The 21,927-nt window shown below is 43.6% G+C and overlaps 1 protein-coding gene across 6 annotated transcripts in view; it reads left to right on the forward strand.

The window, feature by feature from the left end:
* Nucleotides 1-19,733, forward strand: part of LOC106128232 (fibrillin-like protein dumpy) — a 93,860-nt gene extending 74,127 nt beyond the window's left edge. For all 6 annotated transcript variants that reach the window (XM_013326523.1, XM_013326525.1, XM_013326526.1 and 3 more), the window contains 35 exons: nt 30-347; nt 500-802; nt 1,008-1,334; nt 1,442-1,741; nt 2,040-2,348; nt 2,538-3,179; nt 3,258-3,890; nt 3,972-4,274; nt 4,354-4,650; nt 4,747-5,400; nt 5,530-5,838; nt 6,002-6,322; nt 6,447-6,752; nt 6,839-7,153; nt 7,265-7,903; nt 7,990-8,607; nt 8,684-8,992; nt 9,204-9,506; nt 9,579-9,890; nt 10,161-10,475; nt 10,603-10,896; nt 10,976-11,443; nt 11,557-11,913; nt 12,144-12,347; nt 12,849-13,031; nt 13,122-13,310; nt 13,530-14,294; nt 14,408-14,605; nt 14,817-15,011; nt 15,114-17,219; nt 17,307-17,695; nt 17,792-17,974; nt 18,104-18,374; nt 18,594-18,838; nt 19,028-19,733. In XM_013326523.1, coding sequence (XP_013181977.1) covers nt 30-347; nt 500-802; nt 1,008-1,334; nt 1,442-1,741; nt 2,040-2,348; nt 2,538-3,179; nt 3,258-3,890; nt 3,972-4,274; nt 4,354-4,650; nt 4,747-5,400; nt 5,530-5,838; nt 6,002-6,322; nt 6,447-6,752; nt 6,839-7,153; nt 7,265-7,903; nt 7,990-8,607; nt 8,684-8,992; nt 9,204-9,506; nt 9,579-9,890; nt 10,161-10,475; nt 10,603-10,896; nt 10,976-11,443; nt 11,557-11,913; nt 12,144-12,347; nt 12,849-13,031; nt 13,122-13,310; nt 13,530-14,294; nt 14,408-14,605; nt 14,817-15,011; nt 15,114-17,219; nt 17,307-17,695; nt 17,792-17,974; nt 18,104-18,374; nt 18,594-18,838; nt 19,028-19,417 — 14,270 coding nt within the window. In that variant the 3' untranslated portion in view covers nt 19,418-19,733. The remainder of the gene's footprint in view (nt 1-29; nt 348-499; nt 803-1,007; nt 1,335-1,441; nt 1,742-2,039; nt 2,349-2,537; nt 3,180-3,257; nt 3,891-3,971; nt 4,275-4,353; nt 4,651-4,746; nt 5,401-5,529; nt 5,839-6,001; nt 6,323-6,446; nt 6,753-6,838; nt 7,154-7,264; nt 7,904-7,989; nt 8,608-8,683; nt 8,993-9,203; nt 9,507-9,578; nt 9,891-10,160; nt 10,476-10,602; nt 10,897-10,975; nt 11,444-11,556; nt 11,914-12,143; nt 12,348-12,848; nt 13,032-13,121; nt 13,311-13,529; nt 14,295-14,407; nt 14,606-14,816; nt 15,012-15,113; nt 17,220-17,306; nt 17,696-17,791; nt 17,975-18,103; nt 18,375-18,593; nt 18,839-19,027) is intronic.
* Nucleotides 19,734-21,927: the final 2,194 nt, after the last annotated feature.

The raw sequence follows: 21,927 nt of genomic DNA on the forward strand, positions 1-21,927 counted from the left end.
AGTTGTACTCAATAATTTGCTTTTTCCAGATACTGTCATAGAATACAGTTCGCCGTGCGACCTTTCACCTTGCGGACTTAACGCCATATGCACTGAAAGAAATGGAGCAGCATCTTGCAAGTGCGTCGATTCCTACGTCGGCAATCCTTACGAGGGCTGTCGTCCAGAATGTGTCATTAATAGCGATTGTCCTCCTACATTGGCTTGCGTTCAAAATAAATGTAAAGATCCCTGCCCCGGTATTTGCGCTCCCAACGGAATTTGTCAAGTCATCAACCATCTTCCTTCATGTTATTGCCCACCTGGACTTACTGGAGATGCTTATTCGTATTGCAAGCAAATCGAAGGTTAGTGTTTTCATTTGCCATATCACTTACCATTTATTTTATAAAGAATTGTATCATCATGCCTTAAAATGGGAACATTGCCCTCGTATCGTGATTTATTTTAAAATTTATTAAAAATATAATATTACATATGTAACTTAATATCATTGTAGAAGTCGAAAAATCTACACCTTGCACGCCTTCACCCTGCGGTCCAAACAGTCAGTGTCGTGAAGTGAATTCTCAAGCAGTCTGCAGTTGCCAGGTTGATTTCATTGGCAATCCGCCAAATTGTCGCCCTGAATGTACCATTAACAGCGAATGCGCCAGCGACAAAGCCTGCAAAAACCGTAAATGCGTCGACCCATGCGTCAACCAATGCGGTAGAAATGCCAACTGCAGAGTGATAGCTCATAATCCGATATGCTCATGTCAAGAGCAGTTCACTGGAGATCCTTTCACTTATTGTATGCCATGTAAGTATTTAAAACGTTTTTACTATAAGATCATCTCAGAAATTTTTATCTATTTAATTTACTACTTACAATAAGTAAGTAATAAATATACAACAATAAGTAAGTTAAAGTAATAGAGTAAAGGCGTATTTTGAATATTTTTTTATTGTAATGTCGTTTAATAAACTTAAAAATAGTAAATAACATAATGAAATTTATTTTTTAGCCGTCGTATCGGTCCCAACACAAGATGTCAATCCCTGCGTGCCTTCACCATGTGGTCCAAACGCCCAGTGCCAGGAATACAAAGGAAATGCTCGTTGCACTTGTCTGCCAAACTATATCAGCACACCACCTCGGTGCAGACCGGAATGTACAGTGAACAGTGAGTGCAGTGCGGTGACTGCCTGCATCAACAACAAGTGTGCAGACCCCTGCCCCGGCGCGTGTGGTAACAACGCTCAATGCAATGTCAACAATCATATGCCAATTTGTTCTTGCGTCCCAGGCTATACCGGCGATCCCTTCATAAACTGTAATCCAATGCCATTAGGTAAATATTATTTTTAACGGTGTTTTTTTTATTATTTATTATTATTTTGGCCTCTTACTGACATTATGGAAACGGTTGATATATTTTCATATATTATATTTTTTTAGAAACTGAACCCCTGGATCCCTGCCACCCTTCACCTTGCGGTCCAAACGCGGAATGTGAAAACGGTGTCTGCACATGTTTGCCAGAATACCACGGAGATCCATACTTCGGATGCAAACCCGAATGTGTTCTTAACTCGGATTGTCCACGCGACAAGGCGTGCATAAAGAATAAGTGTCACAATCCATGCGTGGATACATGCGGGACGGATGCTCTGTGTGAAGTCATCAACCATATACCAATGTGTTCTTGTCCACCAGGAACAACAGGTTCTCCGATGTACTATTGCACGAAAGTAATAGGTAAGTAATCGACCTTTTCCATATGAGTTTATCTCAAAGCTAAAGTTGCATTTTAACTACTGTTCTTGCAATCAGACATATAAATGATTAAATGGAAATATTACAAAAATGCGAATTTAATCTTGTAATATTGTTGTTTCTAAAGTTGTTAATTACATTATTTATTATTATTACGTTTTAATATTAAGTACTATTTATATCATTTTCAATAGCCAAAGCGACTGTTATATTGTAGAAGAGATTTTGTCTTTTTATTTATATTGTAATTAAAAATTAACTCTTTATTTATTGTTATTAGAAACACCAATAAAAGAAAGCTTATGCGACCCGTCACCGTGTGGCCCATACAGTCAGTGCCGAGAAGTGAACGGTCACGCCGTATGCGTATGCGTCCAAGGTTATAAGGGAAGTCCACCGAACTGTAGACCCGAGTGCACCGTCAGCTCCGACTGCAAACTGAACGAAGCGTGCTCGAACCAAAAATGCATTGACCCTTGCCCCGGAGCTTGCGGTAGAAACACGCACTGTATTGTCGTCAACCATAATCCAGTGTGCAGTTGCTTATCCGGATATTCAGGAGATCCATTCTCAGTTTGCCAACCGATCCGTAAGTACTTTCTAACTCTAATTTTATTTCCAGTCAATTTCTAATATTGTTTTTATTTAATAAGAAGCCAGAATAAAAGCTATGAAATTGTTCATTCCGTAACAAATATTCACATAGTTTGTATCCATTACTTCTTTCTAATAATTTCAAATTCAAAAAATTCATACTAAAGTCATTGTTTTTTTTTAGCTGCGACACCACCGACTATAATAAATCCGTGCCTACCCTCACCCTGCGGACCGAACTCACAATGCATAGAAAATGGCGAAAAGGCTGAATGTAAATGTTTATCAGACTTTATTGGGTCACCGCCTCAATGTCGTCCTGAATGTACCAGTAACGCAGAATGTGCATCCACGATGTCTTGTATAAATAAGAAGTGCAAAGACCCATGTGTAGGCTCCTGTGGCGTTAATTCAGAGTGCAGAGTAGTGAGTCACACGCCGATATGTTTATGTCAAAACGGATATACAGGAGATCCTTTCATACATTGTAGCATTCAAGTATCTTACTCAATAGAAGAACGGCCAACACCTTGTGTGCCCTCTCCATGTGGTACCAACGCCGAGTGTAAAGAACAAAACAATGCCGGCTCCTGTACATGTCAACCCGGCTATTTCGGAGATCCTTACGTGGCTTGTAAGCCGGAATGCTTAATCAATTCTGATTGTCCACCTAATCTGGCATGTTATCAAAACAAATGCCACGATCCCTGTCCCGGTACATGCGGTATCAATGCAATATGCAATGTGGTCAACCATTTACCTAGTTGTAGTTGCCTCGAGCAGCACTACGGCGATCCGTATAGAATTTGTACGTTCAAAATTTATGGTGAGTAAAATGAATACAATTTTTTTTTAATTAAGTGTATAACTAACGAGCATTTATTTAATTTTTTACTTTTTACAGAAAATAAGACCGACCCTTGTAACCCATCACCATGTGGCCCTAATAGCCAATGCAGCAACAAAAATGGATTAGCGATATGCACTTGTTTAAGTGGTTATCTGGGGTCGCCGCCCAGCTGCCGACCTGAATGCTTAACGAGTTCCGAATGTCCTCTCGATAAAGCCTGCGACAACTTCAAATGTATATCACCATGTCCAAGAGGCTGCGGAGTAAACACAAAGTGCAGAGTCATCAAACATAACCCTATCTGTTCTTGTAAACCTCAACATACCGGAGATCCTTTCTCTATCTGTTATCCTGTCGTTGAAGTAGAGTATCAACAAAATGAACCAATCAACCCATGTGTGCCTTCACCGTGTGGATTAAACGCCGAATGTCGCGACGTCGGCGGTATACCTTCGTGCACGTGTCAAATAGGATACTTTGGAAGTCCACCAAACTGCAAACCAGAATGTATTACAAATACCGACTGTAGCAACGACAAGGCCTGTATCAATATGAAGTGTATAAATCCATGCCAAGGTTCGTGCGGTATTGACGCTGTATGCAACGTAATTAACCACGGACCTATCTGTTCATGTCCTGTCGGTTACCAAGGCAACCCATTTGTAGCGTGCCACATTAAAACACCAGGTAATATAATTGAAAATATTATATATCAAAGTTGATTGTATGAAATTGGTTGAAATTATTAATAAGCCCTGTCTTTTCTAGATGTAATTGAAAAACTTGATCCTTGCCATCCGTCACCGTGTGGCTCCAACGCTGTATGTAACAACGGCGTCTGTACTTGCCTTCCTGATTACAATGGAGATCCTTACTTCGGCTGTCGACCCGAGTGTGTTCTAAGCACCGATTGCCCGACCGACAAAGCTTGTATGCAATTCAAATGCAAGAATCCTTGCAACGATATGTGCGGAGAGAATGCCGAATGCAACGTTTACAATCACGTGGCTGTGTGCAGTTGTCCAAGTGGCATGACTGGAAATGCGTTTTCGCGATGCATCAAAATAGAGAGTATGTCAAAAGTTTACTTTTTAGTATTTTGTTACATATTGTGTTCACAATAAAATTTTAATTCATGTATTTCTTCCAGAACCTGTAACAAGACCCTGCGAACCATCTCCGTGTGGTCCAAACAGTGTGTGCAGAGAAGCGCAAGGTCAAGCTGTTTGCGCTTGTGTGACGGGTTACATTGGAAATCCACCTAATTGTAGACCAGAGTGCATCCAAAGCGCAGACTGTTCACCATCACTGGCGTGCATTAATAGAAAGTGTCAAGATCCCTGCCCAGGTTCATGTGGACATAACGCTAAGTGCAAAGTTCATAATCACAACCCTATATGCACATGTCCACCTAAATTGACTGGATCTCCGTTTGATCACTGTTATGGTGAGTTATTGATAGTACATAGCATCTCAATAATTAATATTTACTAATGAAACAATTTTGGTATTGGTATTATTTTAAATATACCATTATTTACAGCTCCAGTAGTGGAAGAATCGCCAACCAATCCTTGCCTACCAAATCCTTGCGGACCAAACAGCATATGTACATCGGCGCCGAACAAAGACTCTCCGATTTGCGCCTGCCAAACAACATTCGAAGGCTCACCGCCGAATTGTCGTCGAGAATGTACCTCAAGCGAAGATTGTTCTTACGACAAGGCCTGCATAAATTACAAATGCAAAGATCCCTGCCCAGGATCGTGCGGTTCACAAGCAATATGCACCGTGCGCCTTCATACCGTTATGTGTTCTTGCGACGAAGGTTACACCGGTGATCCTTTCACTTCTTGCGTCCAAAAAGTACACGATATTATACCTTTGGATCCTTGTGAACCTTCACCTTGCGGCCCGAACTCGCGTTGTAAAGTATCAAGAAATGGTGTCGCCGCATGCGTTTGTGATGAGGGCTACTTTGGAAATCCCTATGAATCATGTAGACCTGAATGCGTTTTGGATAACGATTGTCCGTTCGACAAAGCTTGCCGTAACAATATGTGCCAGGATCCGTGCCCCGGTGTATGCGGTACAACGGCAACCTGCCAAGTTATAAATCATTTGCCTTCCTGTAATTGTGCGCCTGGGTACACTGGCAATCCATATCAATATTGCCACATCATTATAAATGAACCAGGTACTGTAACTTGTGTTGCTTCACCAGTTTTATCAATTTTTACACTAATAGTAAAATTTAAATTAGTAGAGACTTTCGATTACAGCAGAGTGTAGTTTATAAAATGTAATTTTTTTAATATTTTTGCAGAACCTACGCCCAAAAATCCATGTACACCTAACCCATGTGGCAGTAATTCTATATGCAAGAGCAACAACGGACTAGTCTCATGCACATGCGCCCCAGGATTCTTTGGGACTCCACCAAGTTGCAGACCAGAGTGTATCGTGAATTCGGAGTGTGAATCATCCAAGAGTTGTGTTAACCAAAAATGCATCGATCCCTGCATCGGCGCGTGCGGACAGAACGCAGAATGCAGAGTTATCAACCATGCACCAATTTGTTCCTGTAGTCGGGAATTTGAAGGAGATCCGTTCATTAGATGCACTCCTATTCGAAGTACGTAGACTTTTTTATATTCCGTTAATCAATTAATAAGTCTAAATCCTGTTATTTTTATCAAGACAATTTTTTTACAAAAGTTAATACAAACAAAACTATTTGAAGCTTTGCTTCATGTTTTACATTGCATATTTCACCAAAAGAAATATTTCTTCCATAGGCATACCATCGCCAGAAACAGATCCGTGTACCCCATCACCATGCGGACCGAATTCTCTATGTCAAACAGTGAACAAAGTGCCAACATGTACTTGCATAGAAAACTTTATCGGCACCCCGCCAAACTGCCGAGCGGAGTGTACTGTGAACTCAGATTGTCCTAGCACCATGGCATGTATAAACCAGCGATGTCGCGATCCGTGCCAAGGCTCGTGTGGCCTGAACACAGTATGCCAAGTGCACCAACACGCCGCTATCTGTAGCTGTATGGAAGGTTACACCGGTAATCCATTCCAGAGCTGTTACGTCAAAGAAGTTATAGGTAAATTCACTTTCTTTCTCATTTTATAAATGAAGTCTCGCTGCCTAGCAAAACATTTTCATTTTGTTAATTCTGTGTGCATTGAATATTCATACATGATATTTATTATCAATATTACTTACAGAACACGTGCCTGAAAACTATGACAAATGCAATCCAAACCCTTGCGGAGCCAACGCAGACTGTAACAATGGACTGTGTACATGTAAACCAAACTTCTTCGGTAACCCCTACATGAGCTGTCGCCCCGAATGCTCCCACAACTCAGACTGTGCACTCAATCTGGTTTGCTTTAATAATAAATGCATTAATCCTTGCAACAACCTCTGCGGCCAGGGCGCGCAGTGCGAAGTTTATAATCATCTACCTATGTGCTTCTGTCCACCGAACACAACTGGAAATGCTTTCTTCTCTTGTACACCCGTCACAGGTAACACATTAAGTGATATTCTCACTAAAAATCTTAACAAAAACTCTGATAATCTTTTAATTTATCCAATAATATATTTTTTTCAGTTCAACCGGAACGACGTAACCCTTGCGAGCCGTCACCGTGCGGTCCCTATAGCACGTGTCGTACCGTCAACGAGCAGGTGACGTGCTCGTGTCTAATAGGATACGTAGGAGTACCACCTTCCTGCAGGCCTGAGTGTTTGGTCGACTCCGACTGTACCAGCCTGAAATCATGCTCAAACCAGAAATGCATTGACCCCTGCCTAGGAACGTGCGGCTTGAATGCAGAATGCAGGGTGCACTACCACAAGGCACTCTGTTACTGTCCGAATGGTTACAGCGGCGATCCATTCACACAATGCTTACTTAAAGTGCAAGGTAAAATAATTAATTCTATTATATATTTATAGAAAATAAGTTCTAGTTAATATTTTATTATTATTTTTTACATAACCACATTAAAAAATATATTTATTTTAATGTCTACAGATGAAATACCGGCCAAGAAAACTCCCTGTGTACCTTCACCTTGTGGTCCTAATTCGATATGCAAAGCTGTAGGAGATTCACCATCGTGTTCGTGTCAGGCGGATTACATTGGCTCACCACCTTACTGCCGACCGGAGTGCGCATCGAATAGCGACTGCAGCTTTGACAAATCTTGCATAAACAACAGATGCGCAGATCCCTGTGTCGGTGCTTGTGGTATCAATGCTATATGCAGAGTCATTAGCCATTCGCCGCAGTGTATATGTGAAGGAAACTACGAAGGCGATCCGTTTAATCGTTGCTATCCTAAGAAACCTTTGAACTTACCATCGGAATCGGACAAGCCATGCTCACCGAACCCCTGTGGACCCAATGCGATATGTCAGGAACGTAATAATGCCGCCAGCTGCACATGTGTCACTGGATACTTTGGTGATCCCAACGAAGGTTGCAGACCTGAGTGCGTAATTAATTCTGATTGTTCTGATAATCTCGCATGTATAAACAACAAATGTAAAGACCCATGTCCAGGTTTATGTGGCACAAACGCCCAATGCCAAATGGTCAATCACGTACCTAAATGTATTTGCATACATAGTTATGTCGGTAATCCCTATGATATTTGCCGAATTATAAAAGGTAAGACAATTAATTAATTTTGATTAAATATAAAAAGGTGTTGTTACTTACAACTTTTTTTAATGCAATTTAATTATTTTTTCCAGAAACACCATCTGATCCTTGCAGCCCATCGCCTTGTGGTCCTTATAGCATTTGTCAAGCTCGTGATGATAAAGCAATATGCTCTTGCCAACCCAATTATCTTGGTAATCCACCTAATTGTCGTCCAGAATGTATCACAAATCCTGAATGTCCACTTGACAAGGCTTGTGTAAAACAAAAGTGTATAGACCCTTGCATCGGAACATGTGGAGAAAACGCACAGTGTCTTGTACACCATCATAGCCCGTACTGCACTTGTCTGGTTGGTTATGAAGGAGATCCATTCTCTGTTTGCGTTAAAACTGCTGCTCCACCAGATAACAAAAATCCTTGTGAGCCTAACCCTTGCGGGCCCTACGCTACGTGCAAAGATATTGGTGGAACAGCAGTATGCAGTTGCAAACTAGGTTACATCGGTGTACCGCCAACTTGCGCTCCAGAATGTACCATTAACGAAGACTGTCCTAAAGATAAAGCATGTGTAAGAGAGAAATGTCTTGATCCTTGTATTGGATCATGCGGCGTTAATACTAACTGCCGTGCTATGAACCATCTTGCTATTTGTACTTGTCTGCATAATTATCGTGGTGATCCATTCGTAGGATGCAGTGCTTACAAAGGTTTGTAAGATTTTTTTTTTTTAAATCATGGACTACATATACATATTTTAATGGGTGATTATATTTTTACCAACAGAAATAGAGAAACTACCCCCGATCAATCCTTGCGCCGGTTCTCCTTGTGGCGTTAATGCAATATGCAGCAATGGAACTTGTTCTTGTATTTCGGGATACCACGGCAATGCGTACGTCGAGTGCCGACCGGAATGTACAGCCGACACCGATTGTGATAAACAACTAACGTGTATAAATTATAAATGCGTGAACCCATGTAAAAACGCTTGTGGTAACGGCGCCGTTTGTAATGTATACAATCACATAGCGATATGTGAATGCCCGGCTCCATTGCGAGGAGATCCCTTCCTTTCTTGTAGACCTGTTATTGGTAAGTTAAATTGCGTAAATTTCATTTGACCTTAAAGACTGGAAGAATTACTGTAGTGTTGTCTGTCTCGAGTGTACACGCCATAAGTACATGCCGGAGAGAGGGGACGTCAGTCGATATCAGACCTTTGAACCGGCAACTTTTGTCGGTACGTGAACGAGCCAAATATAGCGAATGCTACAATTACTTAAAATAACTAACGTATTTACAGAAGCCACCGAAACGGACCCGTGCACACCGAATCCTTGCGGACCTAACAGTGTATGCCGGGCTAGTGGTACAGTGGCACATTGCTCGTGTAAACCAGCCATGTACGAGGATCCGCCAAGCTGCCGGCCCGAGTGCCGTGCTAACTCCAATTGCCCACCGGACCGTGCCTGCCGAAATAACAAGTGTCACGACCCATGTCCGGGTACCTGCGGTGCTCATGCTGTATGCCGCACCCGAATGCACTCGCCAATATGCAGCTGTCCGGTCCGCTACACTGGCGATCCATTTACTCGTTGTTTACCAAGTATGTACATACTGTTAAAAGAAGCGTTGATCATAGATAGTTCAAAAAATAACAAAACCACTATTGTTTCAGTTGCGTTTGATACGGAGTCGAAAAATGTGTCACCTTGTCCAGACTGTGGTCCAAATGCGGACTGTATAGACGGGCAATGTCGCTGCAAAGTCAACTTCTTCGGCGCACCACCGTTCTGTCGTCACGAATGTCTCAGTTCCAGCGATTGTGATTGGCGGTTCTCCTGCCTTAATAAGCGATGTGTCGACCCTTGCCTCGGGGCGTGCGGTCATGGTGCAGTCTGTAGCACCGTTGGACACAATCCACGCTGCGATTGCCCGCCGAATACAACTGGAAACCCCATTTTTGCATGTCGACCCATCGAAATGATTCGTAAGACAGACTTAACTGGAAGATATACATATGCTTTTAATATACAAAGTTTTAATTTTACAGATGTTGCTAGCCAATACCGACCGATGTACAACGGCGTACTTATGTTTTCGCTTTTAAAGCTTAGGCATGGGTTTTACTAGCGAAACTAAGGAAACCGTTTGTACAAACCCCTAATTCTCGTACGCTTTGTACTAAGCGCTTGTGATGTTTGCTCCGAGTGTATTCCAAACTGTTACTCCATACTTAAATTCTCGTTTACATTTACAGAGATTCCTCAAAACACGTCATGCAATCCGTCGCCTTGTGGACCCGGTGCTATTTGTCATATCAAAGGAAACGCTGCATCGTGTGAATGTGAACCGGGACTCCGCGGAGACCCATACTTCGGCTGCCGGCCAGAATGTCTCTCCGATTCCGATTGCTCGCCGACAAGAGCATGCATGCGATCCCACTGCCGGGACCCGTGCGAGGGCACCTGTGGCATTGGAGCCGAGTGCGAAACCGTCAACCACATACCGCTATGCTCCTGCCCACCAGGCACCAGAGGCAACGCCTTTGTTAAATGCGACCCTATTCCAATAGGTAAGACGTTTAGTATAATCAAAATCCGTAATGTTATTCATTGTTAATTCTATTAAACATTTTCCTTATTCTAACATTAAAGTTAAATGTTTTATTATAAAATATTAATAAGGAAAATCTATTACAGCATTGCCATGCACACCATCGCCATGCGGACCTGGTGCACTGTGTACCGTGTCCGGCAAGGCCGCCGTGTGCTCGTGTCCGAGTGGCACCAGCGGAGATGCGGCCACCTCAGGCTGCCGACCGGAGTGTGTTGTCAGTTCGGAGTGCTCACGAGACCGAGCTTGCGTCCGCAACAAATGTATCGACCCGTGTGTCGGCGCCTGTGGAAATGGTGCGACTTGCCGCGTCTTCGATCATGCACCGATTTGCTCTTGCCCACCTCAGACTACAGGAGATCCATTCCTCAGTTGCAGAAGTAAGATTTCATTGAATCTAAAGTGTATGTACTAATGACTAATAAAATGCATTATAATCATAATAATATGTTATTTTAGCGGTCTCGCCTTCAACGGTCGACCCGTGCGACCCCGATCCTTGCGGACCACGAGGCACGTGCCGCGAGGGAGTGTGCACGTACTACGAATGTACAGTTAATGACGACTGCCCCGGAGACCGGTCTTGTATTAACAGAAAGTGCGCAGACCCATGCATTAACGCTTGCGGTCTGAACGCGATATGTACAGGCATTAGACACACCGCGGTATGTTCATGCCCGCCTGATTACACCGGCTACGCTCTCGTCCGCTGCGATCGTATCACAATACCGGAAGTGAAACCAAAACCAGAATGCGAAAACGATGACCAATGTCCCGATAATGCAGCGTGCATCGATTTCCGATGTGCAGCAATATGTGGCCCGAACAACTGCGGCCTGAACGCGCAGTGTATTGCACGCCGGCACAGAGCCAGCTGTACTTGCTTGCCGGGCTACGAAGGTGACGCATATTCAGGATGTTACTCCGGTACGTAATTTTTTCTTTTTAATATTTAAGATTAATTAAACTTCAGACTGCTTAGACTATTCATTTTGTTGATTAATGTTCATAATTAATCCAAAATTAATTTTCAATTTCAGTTCAGTGTCATAGCAATAACGACTGTCCCGACGATGAGAGCTGTGAAAGCGGCTCATGTATCAAAGTATGTTCGCGATTACGCTGTGGAACTGAAGCTCACTGCGTGGCGCGGGGACACAGCGCGTCATGCGAATGTAATCCGGGAGCGCAAGGAAACCCATGGACCTCGTGCCGCAGAGACGAATGTACAATGGACGAAGACTGTCCGACATGGCTGGCTTGCAGGGCGAAGACATGCCAAGATCCCTGCCCTGGAGCTTGCGCACAAGGAGCCCATTGTACTGTCATGCGACATGCACCGATTTGCGAATGCCCACGAGGAACCCAAGGCAATCCGAGAATAAAATGTGAACCTGGTAATTAACTACATAACTTTCTTTTATTACATACATTTCTTCGCTCCGTGTTTCGGACATCTAATTCCATCACTACTATATTATGGTTATATAATTGGATTGGTTTACAATCAGTCTCCTTTCCTTAATTCTTGACATTCAAAGCAATGCACTTACTGTGTGTGCAGGTTTCAAAGGATGTCACTGAGGAATGTAAATGTAATGATTTTAATATATTTTTATTATTTTAGTACAAAGAGACGTGGAGTGCGAAGGCGATGCAGACTGCGGCCCCGACCTGGCGTGCTTACGCGGCGTTTGCCGGGACCCGTGCGACTCAACATCATGCGGCGCCGGCGCCATCTGCCGCGTTGCCAACACTCTGCCCTTCCGCACTCTCATCTGCCAATGTCCTAAACCGCTTACTGGAGATGCGTCCGTTCAATGTGTACCAAGTAAGTATAAAAGTGTATATACTATGGAAGAACATAACTACATATTTTATTAACACGTATCATTTTTCTAGAGCTACATTTACAGGAAATAAATAACTCGGCCGATTGAAAAATGATTGCATTTAAAAATGTAGGTACATCATAGGTAGGTTTAACTTAAATTTGTGGTACTTTTATATTTTACTTCCTGTGTACAAATGAATGTACAAATTATACACACTTAATTTGTATATACAAAGTTTTCTTTTTTAGCATGTCTTCTGTACAAGTATAACATAATTTCTACTGTATATTTCATAATGTAGGCATAACACTGTAACATGTTTTAATTTAATATTTATCTATATAGGCTTATTATGACGGCTGCACTTCGTAATGTTACATCGAATCAAATTCGGATAATTTGATTTTATGGGTTGTCATAAAGAGCACGTTTAACAATGTCCGGCATTTAATGGTTACTTATTAATTTAATATTTAATAACCGAATATAAATATCAGGAGCACAATGCGAACAAGACAGCGAATGCAGCGACGAGGAGCGGTGCGCGAACGGGCGCTGCGTGGCAGTGTGCGACGAGCGCGCTTGCGGCGCGGGCGCAGAATGCCGCGCGCAGACGCACCGCGCCCTCTGCCGCTGCGTGCCACCTCTGCAAGGCGACGCCAACGTAGCCTGCACTCCGGGTACGCATAATAACATCTACAAATATCATTATTTAGGAAAAGTTTTCTCTAAAGACTAAACAAATTTTCTACTATTTTCAATACAATTAGGAGTGGAAGGCGCTGGCTGCACATCAGACACTGAGTGCGGCGCGGCAGAGGCATGCGTGGCCCGGCGCTGCGTGGCGGCGTGCGCGGGCGCTTGCGGGCCCGGCGCGCTCTGCTCCGCGCCACAGCACCGCGCACGTTGCCACTGCCCACCGGGCACCGCCGGTGACCCTGCGCGCTTCTGTTACACCCGTACGTACTTTTCTTTACAGTATAAGCTTTAAAGGATCGTCTATAGAGATATTTCGGTTCGAGAGACGCTATCCACTGCATTGCTTTTATAACCTTACGTTTATGACCTTTCAACAAGTTGTGTGGTTCGATAAATTACACATATTTTTGTTGATTATTCTTGTTTATCACGTCTTGTTATGAATGACTAATTTAAATATACATGTTTGTCTCGATTAGCCGAATGTACCACCGATGAAAACTGTCCGTTTGACAAGAGCTGCGTGAGCGGCTACTGTCAGGACCCGTGCGCTCTCGGATCTCCATGCGGCCGCGATGCCATCTGCGTGGCCGTTGCCCATGCAGCCACGTGCCGCTGCCCGCCGGGCACGCAAGGAGACCCCAGAGATGCCTGCGTCACCGTCGCTTGCCACTACAACGAAGACTGTTCAGACCATCAAATATGCAACCGGCTCAATCACGTCTGCCAACCGGTGTGCACCGACAGTGCATGCGCTCCGGGTGCCCTGTGTTCGGCCAGCAACCATCAACCAACGTGCACTTGTCTCCCCGGCACCTCCGGAGACGCTTACGTTCGTGGATGCGGAACAACTGTGTCTACGCCGGAATGCTCCAAAGATGTCGACTGTGCATCGCCATTAGCCTGTGTCAACTCACAGTGTATAGATTTGTGCCTGAGTAACCCTTGCGATGAAGGACTAATCTGCAAAACTGTGGACATACTACCACTGAGAGCCGTGGCATGCGTGTGTCCGGAGGGCGGCCGCGTGGCGCCCAATAACGGGTGTCGGCCGCCGCCCGCTGCGGAGTGCTCCTCGGACGCTGAGTGCGGAGATAGTGAGACGTGCCGGCGTGGCGGCTGCGTAGAGGCCTGTAGAGCCGCACCCTGCGGATACAATGCTCTCTGCGAATCTATTGACCACGTCTCTCGCTGCTCTTGTCCACCTGGATACATCGGAAACCCCAGAATAGAATGTAATAGTGGTAAGTTTTTTTTACAAAGAAGATACCAGTGTAAGACGTATACTCGTTATTAGTTTCTATAAATTTAATTACATATTATAAGATGCATTGTAAACAATAAATCATTATTTCAGAACCAAGAAGACCTACCATAGTTGAATGTTATAAGGACGACGAATGTGGTTCGGAGCAATCGTGTGTTGAACGCACCTGCATCAATCCATGTGTGAATGGTTGCGGCGTAGGTGCGTTATGTCGCGTCATCGACCATAAACCGCAGTGCTCGTGCCCCAGAGATTACACTGGAGATGCCAACGCACGATGCATACCACGTAAGTCATTCAAAAATATAACTATACATATATACATACTTTATATACCTTGTAGGCTTGATTAAAAATAGTTATTTGTCGCATGTCTGTTGAAATAAAATTGAATAGAACCAAAATGTTTGTGGTACTCCATTATCTAAGGTCCATTAAGTTCAATGTAATAAAAATATATATATATATTGAAATGAATAAATATTTGTTTAATTTTCAGCGTCGGACAAATCTGTATTACCGGTGGGCTGCAAAGCAAACTCGGAGTGCCCACTGTCACAAGCTTGCATAAATGGCGCATGCGCTAGTCCATGTGTTTGCGGCGACAACGCAGAATGTGACGTCTTAAGGCATCATCCTGTTTGCTACTGCGCACCTGGGTTCTCAGGAAACCCTTACACTGGATGTACCAAAGGTATGACTTTTCTCGGATAAATATATACAAATAATTATTTTAGTAATAAACAATTCATAAAAATTATGTTTATTATTACTCAAATTTATTTTATTTTTACAGTTAGCTGCAGTTCCGATAACGAATGCCCCGATAGTGACACATGTTACAATGGAGCTTGCGTTAACCCTTGTGTCCTTGAAGCGCCGTGCGCCATCACCGCAGAATGCTACGGACAAGCTCACCGACCCAACTGCCGCTGTCCGCCTAGAACTATGGGAAATCCTTACGACAAATGTCAATCGAGCGAATGCGAGGCCGACACCGACTGCAACGACGACAGCGTTTGCGTGAAAGGAGTTTGTCACGACGCTTGCTCAGTCGAAGGTCGCAATCCTTGCGCCAGTAATGCAGAATGTTACGCACGTAATCACGCAGCGGCTTGTAAATGCCCACCCACGCTTCCTCTTGGCGATCCTTTGACTTACTGCCAGAGAATTGTAATCATAGGAGAACCGGAATGCCGAATGGACGGAGACTGTCCCAGTGGTCACGCTTGTCTCAGAGATAAATGTCGTGAAGCTTGTTCCGAACTAAAACCATGCGTCGGCAATTCTCGATGCTCAGTTTCAGACAGCGTACCATTCCGTACCTTAATATGCCGCTGTCCAGAAGGATACACACCGGATGAAAGAGGTTCATGCAAACCTGCACAACTGCCATCCCTTAGTTGCTCGTCTGACCAGGACTGTAGCGACAGCGAATCTTGCGTTAACAGAATTTGTCGCAATCCTTGCAGTTGTGGCGACAATGCAGAATGCTTCGTCCGAGATCACAGACCTGTATGTTCGTGTCGCGAAGGCTACGACGGCAATCCCTACCTATCATGTCGCATAGTGGGCTGTCGAACTGATACTGAATGTGAATCGCATCAAGCTTGCATCAACGGAAACTGCATAAGTCCATGCTTGTCGAACAACACTTGTGGAACGAATGCCGAATGCTATGTAGAAAGAAACCAACCTCTCTGCCGCTGCAGATCTGGATTCGAAGGCGACGCATATACAAACTGCAACCTTGTCGAATGTAGAGCCAACGGTGACTGTCCACAGGACAAACAATGTCACGCGCATAGATGTATCGACCCTTGTCTTTCAGGAAGTATTTGCGGAACAAATGCCATCTGCTTGGTAAGAAACCATCTTGCAGTTTGTAAATGCGACCAAGGTTACACCGGCAGCCCCTATGTTGAATGTCGACGAGAATCTACGCCACTATGCTTTGTAGACGCTGACTGCCCGTCAAGACTAGCCTGTTTATCTTCTAGATGTGTCAATCCATGCACAGAATTACGTCCCTGCGCCACACCAGCGACTTGTGAGGTCTCCCCGACATTACCCGTTCGCACTATGCTCTGCACGTGCCCAGTGGGATACGTAAGCAGCGGCGGTGGCGTTTGCCGACCGGCAACATCGATCACTGACAACGTCTGTGTTTTGGACAATAATTGTAGCGCAAATCATGCTTGCGTAAATTCCTTGTGTAAAAACCCATGCTCCTGTGGGCCGAACTCCGATTGTAGAATAAAAGATCACAAGCCAGTATGTGCTTGTCGACCAGGATTTGTCGGCGACGCACGAACCGGTTGTTACGAAATTACCTGTCGCGCCGACAACCAGTGTGCAGACGATGAGACTTGTATTAATAACCGCTGTATACCGGCGTGTTCGGTGGATGCTAATGTCTGTGGTCGCTCGGCGGAGTGTTACGGCATAGACCATCGTGCTTCCTGCCGCTGCAAAGTTGGAACTGTCGGCAATCCATCAGTCGCCTGCACTCCGATATCTTGCCGAGCCAATAGCGATTGTCCGGTCGATAAATCTTGTATTAACTCTAAATGCGTTGAACCTTGCTCGGAGACCTCTTGCAATGAACCGGCCGAATGTAGAGTGCATCAACACGAAGTATACTGCGTCTGTCCGCCGGGTTACCAGAGTGCAGACGACGGCTGCGTGAAGACCGGAACTCCGCAGTGTGCCACCGACGTTGATTGCCCGTCAGGATTAGCGTGCTTTAACACCACGTGCGTCAATCCATGCTCGAAGACAACACCATGTGGTAATAACGCAGAATGTCATGTAATCAACACTCTTCCCGTAAGAACTATGATATGCGCATGCAAACCAGGATACAAAGGAAATGCGCTCATCGAATGTACACCATATTTAAGTATGTTATTTTATACAGTTATTTGGCATTATTTCTTAAAGATATCTTAAAGATAGGAATTGTATTAATATTTAAATAATTTTACAGCACCTACAACAAAATGCGTAGACGGCCAAGGAATCAATAGTAATGGCGACTGTGAGCCTTGCAACGCAAACGAAGGACGAACAGTCGACGGTCGTGGTCGTTGCGTGTGTGACTGGGACAAGGGCTACACACCGCGCGGAAACACTTGCGTTGCCATCGGGTGCCGCGCGGACGAGCAGTGCGACGACCAATCGCGCTGCATCAATGGCGCCTGCGTTAACGCATGCGAGGCGGAGCCCTGTGGCCAGCACACGACTTGCGATGTCATCGGACACCGCTCGCACTGCGCCTGCATCCCCGGCTACGTCGGCAACCCAAGGGTTCAATGTTACAATGCGACCACTCCCCAAGACAATTATAGAACTGATTTCCCACTTCCAGACATGCAGGTACAGTTAAGAAATTGTTACATTATACGATCGTCCATGAAATCTATGGCAAAATTGTAAAATATCAAAATCACAACCTAAAATGTGTTTTTGTAGGTTCACTGCCTGGCGGATGGAGTTCGAGTCAGTCTTAAGATCAAGGACTTTAACGGGGTGTTGTACGTGAAAGGCTACAGTAAGGACGAGAGGTGTAGACTGGTCGTGCATACTCCAGAAAATCAAGAGAGCACCGTGGACTTTACAGTCCACTTCGGCGATTGCGGTTTGGTCCATGTGAACGTAAGTGGTTTTTTTCAAGAGAATCTCTTTTATCTGTCTTTCTCGGTCCATCTTAAGAGGCGTTTCCATGCTTTGTCGTACTAATCTCATCAAATGTAAATTATATTTCGAACAATTTTGAATTTCCAGGGTCTGGCAAGCTTTGTGCTGGTGATGCAGATACATCCTACTTTGTTAACATCCAACGCTAAGGCATTCCACATCAAATGTATCTACCAAACGGGCGAACAGAACGTGACGTTGGCTTTCAACGTATCGATGCTGACAACAGCGGGCACGATAGCCAACACGGGTCCGCCGCCCACTTGCTCCATGAGAATCGTATCCAGATCTGGCGACGAAGTGAGCTCTGCCGAAATTGGAGAGAACCTCGTCTTACAAGTGGATGTTCAACCATCAAGTATGTAAAACAATGTTATTTAAAGAAATCTAAAAAGACTGGATTTTACGTTAGACTTATTAACGCACCTACTTCAACTTGATTCCTTGAAAGTTGCAAAGGTGTTAAAGCATCAATATGTATTCGTATACGACGTTGAGCTTTTATATTATCCTCGTTGTAACTGATTACGAAATACAAATCATTGTACACTTTTTAATATTTCGTATTCTTGCACAGGTATATACGGTGGGTTTGCACGAAGCTGTATAGCGAAGACGAGTGAAGCATCGACGAACATAGAAAACGAATACACCGTAACGGACGCGGACGGATGCGCTACGGACGCCGCGATCTTTGGAGAATGGGAAAGAAGCGAGGACGGAAGCGCTTTAAGGGCAGCTTTCAACGCCTTCAAGTTCCCAAGTAGCGATAATATTCGATTCCAATGTAATATACGTGTCTGCTTCGGAAAATGTCAACCGGTAAGATTTTTTATATTTTAATAAAGTTGTAATTATCTGTTAATTGAGAAAGCTTAAATGCGATTAAATCCATGCAAAGGCCATCATGCATATATAAACCAAACGTGGCGTACATGACCCCTGAACATTATTTTTTACGAACTTGATTGTTATTCGTCAGTTAAATTAAACAATGTATGCAAATTTCAGGTTAACTGTCGCGGATACGACGCTTTCGGAAAGCGTAGAAAACGAGAAGCAATCGATCCTAAGAATGGCCTTAACGGAAACGAAGGTCAATTCAGGGAGGAGGTGGTCGTCGAATCGAATCTGATATTGACGCTGGAAAGACGCGACCCGTCGCGAGTGGCCCGGCGGCGGGACGCTGGCAGCGATAACGGCGCGGGCGGCGCGTCCGGCGGCGAGGTGTGCGTGTCGGCCGCCGGGCTAGCCGTGGCGCTGGCGCTGACGGCGCTGCTGGCGCTGGTGGCCGTAGCCGCAGCCGTGGCGTGCTGGTTGGTGGCGTGGCGCCGCGCGCGGCCTCCACCCGCGCCGCTGCCGCACCCGCCTGACTTCCCCAACCCGCTGTTCCAACGCTGAGCAGCTCGCTAGTCGCGCGCCCCGCTCCTCCGCCGGCGCCGGGCGGTGTCGGCTCTTCTTTCCTCTCGGCTTCAATCTGTGCGCGCCGCCGGAGGACCGCCGGGCGAGGGCGCAGCGAGCGCCTCCCTCGCTCGCGCTCGCTGCGTCCTATCTAGAATTATTTTTATATTTTACTTTAACTCTTTAACATAGACTCGCCTCCTTCGAACTTTGTGATATTCATGATATAAATATTCGAAATCACCATACCTTTATGTAATATAACTATTGACTGTAGTTTGTAAGCAAATAATATTAATAAATAATAATGACAATACACGGTTGTTTTATTGTTTTATTAACTTTTATTCCGGTCTACACTAGAAAATTGGCTAGTAAATTCTAAAATACCTAATAACCTGGGAACTGGTCATGCCAAAAATTATATCCGTAAGCGAACGCAGCGTCACTGTTTACTGTTTAGTATTTACTGCTAGTATGTATTTTCTGTCTAGAAATTTTGCTATTTAAAATTTTACTGAACCAAAAAATGTATGTATGTCATGTCAATAAAGGTTGAAAGGATAATGGCTGACAAAAAACTGGCAACCGAGTGATGCGCTCGTCGCCACAATATGGAAGTGCGCAAATTTAACCGGAGCTAAGCTAACGAGTTAACTAAAACCGCGTATTGAGGTTCAGAGGCCGCCCGAGGAAGGTGCGCCGTCGGTCCGTCGCAGCCGAACAAGCCGGGCGAGCGGACGCAGCGCACATTACAAGGAAGCGGTCACTGGCAACGACGTGACGTCACCTACTGTTAGAAAAGACCAGCAAATCGCTTTTTACAACGAAAGCGATCTTTGTAAACAGTATAATGGCATCACACTAGAGAATACACTTCCAACCAATAGTGAAGTCTCGCGGTATATATGCTCGGCAACCAAAAAACTTTAATAGCGTGATTCAGAATCTGCATTATTTTTTATTATAATTGTTCATAAAACACCTAAAATATTTATGTTTCACGAATAATATTTAATGAGAAGTGTAAAAATCTGTTTTTTTTATTGTTTTTGCAGAGGAAATGAATTATTGAAAAATATTTTAATTTTACACGCCACTAGCCCCATCTGTTGTACGGTAAGGAGGACTAATACTTTTGGAAGCAACTTAATTTGTTGGACTTTCCAAATATTTCTAATAGATGACGCTCAGAGCAACATGTATCATACTTTTTTCTTTTCTTATATTAAATTTGTTTTGTTCTTAAATTAATTCAATAATGTGAGATAATTAAAAAAGTATTTAAAACTCATTTTAAATTTATTTCTAATTTCACAAAAAAAATAAAGTTTCGCAGTAAGGCCATCATTTACATAATTAAAACGATTAAAAAATCTTTGTACATAACTTATTCATTAATGCGTATGTATACATGGATGGATGGATGGATGTTTGTTAGAAGATATCTCCAAAACGACTCAACAGATTTCGATGAAAAGTGGCATAGATGACGAGCACAGTCAGAAAGAACACATAGGCTACCAGTTATTTATTTTTAATTCTGCGCAGACAGAGTCGAAAGCGACAGCTGCAAGCAAGCTAAGTCTGGAGTTCAAATCCAGGTTATTTTAACAGTTATGTGTAGTCATCTTATGTTTTCGAGAGTCTAGAAGAAACAGTATGGGTCGTTTGGCGTTCCGCGTTTCGCAACCAAACTTCATGTTTCTAACTATGTTGTCCATCTAGGATTAAACTGAAAATTCTTTAAATGATAAAAAATAATATACAGACAAATATTTAAAAAAATACATAATTAAATACTAGTAAGATATAGGCCATCATAAACTAGGCGGCCGTTGAAAAGGAAAGTTGTAAATTATACTGTGAACCAGCCGTACAATAATTTATGCCAATTTTGTAAACATTCACTGCGTTACATCTTTTCGCAGATAATAAAACTAGTTCATTATAAGTCCATTTTGACTATAGAATATATATTAATAGCATGTTTTGACTAGAATTTAAAACATCGAAATGATGTGATTATTAATAGATATACTAACTAACTAGTTCATAGTATTTAAGTCGATAGTTTTCGCCTAATCGTGTACGCCTGATACCAAAATCCCGTTTTAAATATATTGTTATCTTTTTTTTGTCGAAAATGATGACAGAGATGACGATATGTTTTATACAGAGATATTGATCTTAAAAACCAACGGTATGCAGTTACAGATAGAGATCTTACAAATTTATCGTTTTGCGTCTCAAAAAATGAGACAAGGAAAATTTAAAGATTTTTTTTGTAAAATTGAATGTTCTAAAGAAATGGGGACTTTGGATTCCCATTGCATACCACAACGCTATTCCAATATGCTCAACACGGCTCCGGTTGAGCGAAATTTCTACGCCCCCCCCCCCTTTTTACCATACCTTTAAGGTTTAACCCTTAACATGGTTACTTACGTGACACCGTGTGGCGCACCTGTGGCGCCCCCTTTCTGTACAGTCCTATCCTAGCTCCAATA

The sequence above is a fragment of the Papilio xuthus genome, unplaced genomic scaffold (assembly GCF_000836235.2).
Source record: "Papilio xuthus unplaced genomic scaffold, Pxut_1.1 DF828780.1, whole genome shotgun sequence".
Classification (NCBI taxonomy): Eukaryota; Metazoa; Arthropoda; class Insecta; order Lepidoptera; family Papilionidae; genus Papilio; species Papilio xuthus.